This window comes from Harpia harpyja, chromosome 14 (genome assembly GCF_026419915.1).
Source record: "Harpia harpyja isolate bHarHar1 chromosome 14, bHarHar1 primary haplotype, whole genome shotgun sequence".
Classification (NCBI taxonomy): Eukaryota; Metazoa; Chordata; class Aves; order Accipitriformes; family Accipitridae; genus Harpia; species Harpia harpyja.
In genome coordinates, this window is record NC_068953.1 from 33,699,978 (window position 1) to 33,709,963 (window position 9,986).

At 41.2% G+C, this 9,986-nt stretch overlaps 1 protein-coding gene across 2 annotated transcripts; it reads right to left on the reverse strand.

The window, feature by feature from the left end:
* Nucleotides 1-4,772: 4,772 nt before the first annotated feature.
* GTF2A2 (general transcription factor IIA subunit 2) lies at nt 4,773-9,783 on the reverse strand. 2 transcript variants are annotated; one of them, XM_052808550.1, is made up of 5 exons: nt 9,693-9,783; nt 8,890-9,029; nt 8,259-8,363; nt 6,792-6,918; nt 4,773-5,091 (listed from the first exon to the last, which is right to left on the reverse strand). In XM_052808550.1, exons 2-5 carry the CDS (start codon nt 8,959-8,961, stop codon nt 5,066-5,068), a joined length of 330 nt encoding a protein of 109 aa, XP_052664510.1. In that variant the 5' UTR covers nt 8,962-9,029; nt 9,693-9,783; the 3' UTR covers nt 4,773-5,065. The 2 variants fall into 2 exon arrangements, with proteins under 2 accessions (XP_052664510.1, XP_052664512.1); XM_052808552.1 differs by lacking the exon at nt 9,693-9,783 and adding an exon at nt 9,166-9,440.
* Between the last annotated feature and the right edge of the window lie 203 nt (nt 9,784-9,986).

Consider the following 9,986-nt stretch of genomic DNA (forward strand, 5'->3'; position numbering starts at 1 on the left):
TCTGCTACTGATAGGTGGAAGCAACTGTGACCTTTCTGAAGGAAATCAACAAAAAACCCAAATAAATTAATTGGTCCATAACACTACAGGCAAGGAAGAACCAAATAGGCAGCAGCAAGTATGCTGATGCTGTAGCAAGTGAGATGGTTTGTCTTCCACTGGATATTAAAATAGCTTAGTATAACAAAAGTGCAGTTAACACTTCTAGGTATAAGTTCAACAAATCTTCCAAGACCACGAAGCATGTTAATCATATGAACATGGAGCTCAAATTCAAATACAAAAAATAACAAGTGGCAAGAAAGTTATGGCAACTAAAGCAATAAAAAGCAGGAAGTATATTGGCACCAGATCCCCCTACCTTCTTTTTGCTCCCCTCTCCTTCAGTGAACTGAAACAGTCTCCACAGCAGTAGCAGATCCAGGGCCTGGACAAACACCATCCCAGAAACATGGTTAAAGCCAAAAAGAATGTGTGCTGCCAAGCTAGTGTAAGAGCTTGTGTTGACAGCTGTGAGGTTTGCAGGAATTAATTCCTCCAGAAGCATAGGCAAACTTCTCTTCTGCAGGGAGCAGGCAGCAGTCTTCATCCCATAGGCAGATACTCCCCGAGGCATCACTGGAGCAATTCTAGACATCAAAAAGGTTATTCCCAAGAATTATTTACACCTCAGTATGCCTAAAGAGCCATTTTCTAAAGAGATGGCAGAGTCAACAGGGTAAATACTTTAAGCTGAATGGGGAGTTTTAAGAAAAAAGGATAGTTTAGAAACGAGAGAGACAGACAGACAGACAGACTAGAGGTGAGCTAGGAACAGAGAGTATTAGAGTATTTCCAAACAAAATACAGGGAAAAAGACAGATCAGGTTGGAACACCAGACTTCTGTGAAGTTTACTTTAGAAGCTTTAAACCATAAAGCAACCCTTATTTATGTTGTTTCTTCACATACACAAAACCAACACTAACTTCTGCACTTTTCAACAGTATATTCACTGAACAAATAAACACTAAAGAAGTGGTACGTAGAGCTTCTGCACTGTAACGTAACTGTGCCAGGAACAAGGCTGCCAACTGCTTCTCTGTTGCATATGCACAGATTGTCCTTTGGCTTTCAAGGACAACAGACCACAAGAACAAAGAATAGCACTGATCACAAAAGTTCAAGTATTCTTTGTGTACCCAGGTAAACTCAGTAGTCTATATGCCTCCAAATTCGAATTCCATGTCCTAGAAACATCCCACAGATGCAAAAATACCAGATAGCTGCATTGCCTAACACTGCACTGTCATGGAGGGGACAGAAGATGCATATGTAAGCTAATTTTAGGAAAAAAAAAAATAGTCAAACTTATAACAAAATATGTATTTTGTAAATTAAATAGAGTACCCAGAAGACAAGGATTCTGCCATGAGTGGAAAACTGGTTTGCAGAACAACAGCTTGATGCATTTGCCATAATCAAACAGAGCTACCCTACATTACCAGAAAATTTTAAACAGTGATATTAAAACATTAACCAGATGTAAAATAAAGCTTTTAATACCACCAATAATTAGCCAGGCAGCAGGAACACAAAAGATTCAGGGTACATGTTTGCCTTTCTTTCCTTCAGTTTTTGTTTGGTAACTTCTCTCTTCTTGTTTTGTATTAAAGGCCTTCTCAGACTTTCGGCTTGAGAGCAATGTCTAGATTACAGAAATGTATGTTATGCCTGCCCACTTGTTCCTACTCATTTGTTTGCTGTTTCATCTAAAACATTCCCTTACTCCCCATTTGTGCATGCTTCGTAGCCTTTCACACAGACTAAATTACACGGATTTCCGCAGCACACAGCCCCTTCGTTATCACTGTGCCCAGGAACAGATTGCTTCCTGTCCCCAACCATTCCAGTTGCTCCAAAAATCTTTAAAGTCTGTTGTGCATTTCTTTTAAGACTACATTATTATTAGCAAAAGGAAAAATCTTAGAATAGTTCAGAAGCATCCATAACATTTAATATATATTTCATGTATGTCACTTTTTGCCACTCACCTAACTCAGCGTAAACAACAAGCTAATCAAGAACATCAGCGTCACTTAAGCATTTGCCCATTTTTTCAGTACAGTAAGACTCGGGTACAGAGCATTTAAATTCATTTCAGAATGTCCATCTCCTTTTCAAATGCTTCCTTACAAGGCAAGGCAATATTCAAATCTCAGTTTTTAAGCCGAATAGGAACCGCCAGATAAGCAGGGTATACAATTCAAAGTTATTACTATTATGCATCAGCACAGGGAGTATCCCATCACCTTCTCCTTCCAATGGGCCAAGTTGTCCTGGTTTCAGCTGGGATAGAGTTAACTGTCTTCCTAGTAGCTGGTACAGTGCTATGTTTTGAGTTCAGAGCGAAGAATGTTGATAACACTGATGTTTTCAGTTGTTGCTCAGTAGTGTTTAGACTAATGTCAAGGATTTTTCAGCTTCTCATGCCCAGCCAGTGAGAAAGCTGGAGGGGCACAAGGAGTTGGCACAGGACACAGCCAGGGCAGCTGACCCAAACTGGCCAACGGGGTATTCCATACCATGTGACGTCCCATCCAGTACAGAAACGGGGAAGTGGGGGGCGGGGATTCGCCGCTCGGGGGACTGGCTGGGTGTCGGTCGGCGGGTGGTGAGCAATTGCACTGCGTATCATTTGTACATTCCAATCCTTTCATTATTGCTGTTGTCATTTTATTAGTGTTATCATTATCATTATTAGTTTCTTCTTTTCTGTTCTATTAAACCGTTCTTATCTCAACCCACGGGTTTTGCTTCTTTTCCCAATTTTCTCCCCCCTCCCACTGGGTGGGGGGGGAGTGAGTGAGCGGCTGCGTGGTGTTTAGTTGCTGGCTGGGGTTAAACCACGACACAAGTCTAGAGCTTCAATGGGACTAATCTTTTTTTTAAAAAAGTCAGTAAAGTTGTCCTGAATTATGAACGTAGTAATTTCTGATTCCTGCTCACATTGATTTGAATTTCACTGATGACTAAGTAGCAGACATCTTTGTCAACACAATTTCTCCCTTCATTTGTAATTTTTCTTAGTATATATATTCATTACATTATTTTCTTTTTCAGTTAAAATTTCTTTTCCTTTCAATTAACAGCTAAGGTAGCAGTAATCCTGGGAGTGCTACAGTTGTAGTATGCAACTGTTGAAACACAAATCTGATAAAGGAGTGTCAATGAAATGCAAACATAAATCCATTCCACACAGTAACCTCACATCATCAGTACAACTGTGCTTCTCTAGTACATGTTTTTAATGGAAAAATGCTATAGTAAATATAAAAGTGCACACTTAATTGGAACAAAATCAGATATATAATTATTTGCATTAGAAGGGAGTCCAAAGGCTACAGAGAACTGGAGATTGAGAAGTTTCTGTCCAGAGACAGGAAGAGACTGCAAAGAGTTGGAGGCAGGAACAGCAAACTTTTATACTTATAAGGGCTGAAATTCAGTTTACCACATGACTACTAGGAACAAAAAAATGTTTAAAACTACAAGATTGAGTCTGATGTAGAAAAAGAGAAAACCATGATACAGGTACACATTTGCATCCTTTAAGATAATGACCTCAACAGATACTTACTGTGCTGTTCAAATGAGAGCAATAGTCTGTTCTTCTGGTTTCAAAAATGGTTACCTACCAATCTGCAGTTTGCAGCAAAGGACATTTAGCATAGATACAAGACAAAAAAATCAATGGTAAACATAATACTTGGAACAGTCTAGCAAGCAAGTTTGTGAACTCCTTTCTCACTTGAAGTGAGGGAAGCAGAAGTTAACCAAAACCTAAATATATATCCTTTGATGTCCAAAGGTAGGATTTAGAGAACTATAACATATCAGTCTGGAAAGGTATTAGAAGAGATACTAAAGCTTTATTACTTTAATAGACTGGGCCACTGACACGTAAAGGTTTCAACATGTAAATTATGCTCCAGTTTCAGCACAAACTAAAGATTTAGACTGATCTGAAAACTGTTACCCCCGACTTTTCTTTTGTATGGTTTCCAGTTTCTAGTGGTCTATAAGTAGCCTACTGTCAAAAATAAATGTATTTGACACTAAGGCAGCTAGCATTCCTATGACCACACTGGAACAGTCACTGCTGTCAAGTTGGACAAATGAGCTGTCAGTATATTATATTCATACTTATAGTGAAGAAAATATTTTCAAGGGTTTCTTGATTGGAGTTATTCAGTGGAATGTATATATCTAAAAAAAACAAAGTTATCTATTTGATATCTCAAAATTCATAGCTCAACTCTTTCGCTGAAATCCTCTTGGCCAGGTGCCCAATTAAATGTATTCCACATAAATACAAAAAACAATTAGCAAGACATTAAAACAAGCAGCACTAACATTTGTTGAGAATATAGTGCAATCTTATGAGACTCAATTTCATTATTTCAATTTGATTAGCTGTGCAATAACTTTAACACTTGGGTTAGTGTATTATTAGCAGAGGGTACCAAATGGACAAATTTATAGACAGAAAGATGCAGTAACAAAATAGACAAATATACTGGCCAGCATGAGCTGCTAAGCTTTTGTTGATGTCCTCCTCCATCATTCTGAAACAGCCATTTCTTGCAATACTAATCAGCGCAACCATACTCGGAACCCTGTAACTGAAAGACCTTTGCATTTGCAACATTACTCTAAACACACTTAAACAATATTGGGAGAATATATTACATTAATGATTGTTTTTAAACAAAGTTTTCCAATGATCGCTCATTCACAAGTTTTTAAATAAAAGTTTATTACAGAAATTATTTTGAACAAAAAAGGCAACAGTATCAGTTGTAATTTAAAAAAAAAAAAAAAAAGTAACATTGTATTCATGCCCTATAAGGTGAACTGAAGAAATGCTACAGGTATTTCTTCCGCTGTCATTCTGTGACGCTTTCTAGTATGGATTAACACATCTGCATCACAAGAATTAAGTATGAACACAGTCCCTTTCCATGCTTCTCTCCAGAAAGTGCTGCGTATCAACAGAAAATATTGCAGACAAACCACAGTTCTATTCATTCTGCAGTATTGGAACCAGTATCTAGGAAAGAAAAAAGAAAGAGAGTAACACATACCCCCACTACAGTTGAATATAAATTAAAGAAAACCAGTACCATTCTCTAACACCTTCCACAAGCTCAAAAGCATTCCCCAAGCATTTTAGAACATGTTCTGTACCTACCCAGTTCCCTCCACTGCTATCAATGTGATGCATGAACTGCTTGTGCTGATTCACTTCAGTTAGCAACATTGAAAATGGCCAGCACAAAACTTCAAGGTTGTGCACACACATCATTTGCTATTAAGGCATTAAGAATACAAGGAGCTTTGCTCTAACTTGTAGTGATACACACACACTTTACTGCAGTCAGCCACAAGCACATCTGGCTAAATCACATGATCTGAGAAAGGGGTTTGCACATCCAGTAGCATAAACTCCTATGGAATGTGGGCTATAGTTCATTATGCATTTTGAAACAGATGCAAGAATGAGCATGATCTTCATAAAATAATTGAGAGGAAGTCTCTGTTCTGAACTTGTGGCAGACACACCAATTAAGACCAGTGCAACTTCTGGTATTACTACCATTACTGCTTTCTTGTTCTTAGACCTATAGAAAAAATAGGTAACTTGGATATGCAGAAAGACAGATCAGTGTTTACTACATCCCTTTAGCAAGTTAACTTCTTGTGGGAAAAAAAGGCCGTAATGTTAATAGCAACTTTAAGTCACCCAGTTCTTTAAATCTTATCTGCATACTTTATCATGAGTGAAAATGATCAGTACTTGGAAAGTAAGGTTTCTTCTACTAGCTACAATAACCACACAAAAAATAAACAGAGTAAGATTATATGCTTGGCTAATACCAGAAGTTGAGCAAACAATAAATTCTGTCAACTGTTCAGAACTACAAGTCACTTGAAGTGACTACTCTAATCATGCCTGGATCAGGAAGCCATGAAGAACCTGTTTCAGAGGTCTAGGGTATATTTAAATAAAGCCTTTTCCATTCTCAGTTCTTCCTTTTAGCATCACTCCCCGGGAATGAAAAAAGCGGCACCATTTCACACATCTTTAGCAATCTTCTGCCACATCAATGGTCTTAAAAGTTATAAACCAGCTTGCCACAAAAGTCACTCAATGACTTTTTCCAGTAAAGAATTTCAAGGAACATTGACAAAAGTAATCCAGTCAAGCAGATATGGAACATAAACTCCTGTAAGCAGTGTACATACAGTGGGCCTGTTGAACAATATATAAATCTTATAATATGATTTGCAAATGCTAGCACAAGCTTTTCATGTGCTTGGGTCCTCTACTATCAAATCAAGCGAACAACTGCTTAGTTTTCTCGGACAATTGCTTGCTCAGGCTGATGAAGCGCTCCTTGAATTCAATAAAACATGGTGCTGTTCTAACAAACAGGTTAATACTAGAAAAATCACCACACAGAAATTCAGTTAAGATTACTTCCAGCTTTCCAATTGCTCTACTAGTACGTACTTCCCAACAACAGGTATACAGCAGTCTCTAACACATTCCTATTTCAGTGCTTATGAGTTAGGGAAGCATTCAGCTTGCTTTTGTTTCATTTCTCGTCATATGTTAAAGGGAGTGCAGAGCCCTACTTTTGTCTGAATAATACAATTAATCTAGCTTTAATCAGACATTTGGTCAAAGCTTTCTATAAATGATCAAGTCTTGTGTTTCAGCTTATTTATATCATATTCCATACTTACTTTTTCCATCACATGCTACAATTTTCACTTTATCCACTTTCACAAGTTCAGTGACCTCCCTAAATTCAACATCATTCAGTACAAATGTCCATACGTTGTCACAGAACCTGTATGTATTCAGAGACCCCTTTAAAAAGACAAGAGACATTTTCTATAGGATGCATCCCAAAAGTAACAGAAAATATGACGTTTACTATCTACTGAACTATGTACCTTCTAGAACTAGGTTTGCCATAAAGTCAACTGTGAACCTGAATGCATACAAACTTGGCAAGCAAGCAGTTCTGAGGAGAACTGTAGTTTAAATGCCCTCCAGTGGCTGAAATTTTCAAGACCATGTAGGGACATTATAGTCTATCCAAGGGGAAGCTTCACAGGTACGCTAAGAAGTTTTATAACTTTTCTAATGTGTATAAAGAATCAGTATCAGAAAAGATTTCTTAAAGCATGGGCTATAAGAAAAATCAGTTACAGCAGTGATCATAACAAGACGTGAATTCTGCAATTGTTTAAATAAAGCGATAGTTTAAATATAAAATCATGACAAAACTGACCTATGTGACATAAAGGGGTATCCCTCATCTTTGACGTTATTACTGAGGATGTTGATATGTAAACCTTTTGGCCTTCACCTTCACGTATTTTAAACTGATACTCTTGAACTTAAGCTCCAAGTAACATTTTTTTAATTTATCCGGTAAACACATTCTGAACAGTCTTCTATACCACGTTACATAGACAAAGCAAATTAAGCATGTTCAAGAAAAGTTACGCTCTTTTTAACACATCTATATGGTTTAGAATCTTAAGAAATCACTTCATTAATGGGTTCTGCATAGACTGTAGAGGAAGTAATAGGACATAAGTTAACAGGACAACTGTTTTGGTTTTGGGTTTTTTTTCCCTCAAAATTACAACCAAGTTGACATTTAACAATTTGCTGGCTATCTGACGTTAATTAGGGTGGCTGGCTGGGCAAAACCCCCAAACCTATTTTTCTATGATATCTACAGAAAACAGCTACAAAATGATCCAGTGACTTGCATACAGGTAGATCTACAACTCTGTAGTCTCTCTTCACATTACAGATATGGCTGAAATTCTGGCCTCATCTCACTTCTGCTAGGTACAACTAAGAGAAGCAGACGTCTCTCTCCCCATCTGCAAGACACTGAGGATGGCAATGCTACCCATCAGAGCATTTCCCTCTTGCCCCTCCCCCTGTTTTCATCCACCCAGCAAATCTGTTTCTGATTTTTGCATTCCTTCAAAAGATCCCTGGCAAAATAAGATTAACAAGCCTTACAACTGCATACAGATTATAAATATAAATGTAAAAAGTCATTATTGCAAAGTCAAAATGGACCTTCGTAAGTTTTTGTTTAGAGCGCACAACTTTTAACAACGTTCTGCATCAACGCTTAGTTGGTGTACCTCATGAAGAACTTTTATATATTGCTATCTTACCCTGAAATTGACTCTGTTCCTGACTCGTTGTGCCAGTGCCGAATTTATAGCTTTATCAAACTGAAGTAGCACCTGAAGGGCCAGCTGAGGCGTGATTTGCTGTGACTAGTTTAAAAAAAAAACAACAGTTTTGAGTTGGTTCAAAGTAAACTCAAAAATGCAGTAAAAATCAAAAACATCAAAACAAAGTTAATGTGAAGCAGATCTCTAGAAGAACAACTTACAGAAGTATTATGTTCCTATGTTTACTTCCTTTTTCCTATTTTAATTCTGAGAGAAGAAACAATGTGCTAACGTGATTTTTTTTGCTACACAAAGATTTCTTCTGATAAATATTCATTGGAAACAATCAGAAGAGCAGGAACTCAATTACAGCATTCCAGATTAATCTGACAGTTCATTTACTGGGCCACGCAACAGGGGATTATGCCACCTACATAAAACATTTTCCTTCATCTAGAGCGTTAAGAAAAAGCCTTCCCACGTGAACGGAGCACCAATACCTTTTGATTTCAATCGGCAAGTTTTCCAAACATTGCCCATAGGTACCCCGATACAGCAACCACAAAGCCGTTTTAATAACTAGCCTTTTTATCAAGCTAATTGCCCAGACCCTAAACCCTACACGCACCTGTATGAGCTCGTCCAGGCTCTCCTGAAGACTGTTCCCCAGCGTGGTGTTTCTATACAGCTGATAGGCCATGGCTTACCGAGACGGGCTAGACACCTTCCTGATCATCCACGGCTCTGCACGCCCGTTATGTCCTCGCTCTCATTTAAAAAAAATAAAAAATAATAAAAAAGAAAAAAAAACCTAAAAAAACCACAACGGAGGCCTTAATGAACAACGCACGGCAGGAGCAAACAGAATTAAAAAAAAAAAAAAAATCATTCCTCAGACACTGACCAACGATTAAGAGCGCTCAAGAGCACACGGCATTAACGACCAGCAGGAAAACCGGGCCGCCGGGGAAGGCAGGAGGGACGGATCCGCGTCGCTACCCGGCCGACACCGACAGGCCTCTATGCCCCACGGGCACGGAAGCGGCGCGCCGGAACGGGGCCGTCTTTGTCCGCCGCCCGTTCGGCTTCCAAACCCATCCCCGTCCCCCCGCGGCGCCGGCCGGCGCGCTTAGGAAAGCCGCGACGGGAGTTTCAGGCGAGCGCTGGGCACCGAGCGGCCTTACGCCCCGCCCTCACCCCCCCACCCCCCTCCCCCAAGGCCGCCCGCGGCCCCAGCGAACGCGGGGGAAGGCGCCGGTGGCCGCACCGCAGCTGCGAGCGGCCCCGGCCCCGGCCCCGGCCCGCAGCGCGCAGGCGACCAGCCCCGCCGGCGCCGCAGGAAGAGGTTGCCGCGCAGGGCCGCGCCGCCCTGCCGGGCCCAGCCCCGGGGCTCCCGCTCGGGGCAGCCCCCTCCCGCGGCCCCAGCCTCACCCGCTCCGAGCGGCCGGAAGAGGTCGGCTGCCCTCCTCGGCCGCCCCCCGGCCCGGAACCGGAACGGCGAGGGCGGCGGCTGGGCCTGGCCTCAGCCCGGCCCCCCCGGAGGCGGGAGGGAGGTCGCGCTGCGCGACGGCCCTTGGAGCGGGGCCCGCCTCACACCGGAGGGCAGCGCCTCGGCCGGGGACAGAGCCGCCTGCCACCGGGGCAAGGGGCCCCCGGGGACCGTGCCTGGCGCCCGGGGAAGTGGCGGCGGCCGCGGCAGCAGGCCGAGCTGCGCCGTTTCCCTGG

What these genes read in the sequence shown, in the direction of transcription:
- GTF2A2 (XM_052808550.1), bottom strand. Translation starts at nt 8,961, where the DNA reads ATGGCCTATCAGCTGTATAGAAACACCACGCTGGGGAACAGTCTTCAG. An exon ending in GGAACAGAGTCAATTTCAGG is followed by an intron (nt 6,919 to 8,258) that starts GTAAGATAGCAA and finishes GTCTTTTTAAAG; the next exon opens with GGGTCTCTGAATACATACAG. An exon ending in TGTAGCATGTGATGGAAAAA is followed by an intron (nt 5,092 to 6,791) that starts GTAAGTATGGAA and finishes TTTCTTTCCTAG; the next exon opens with ATACTGGTTCCAATACTGCA.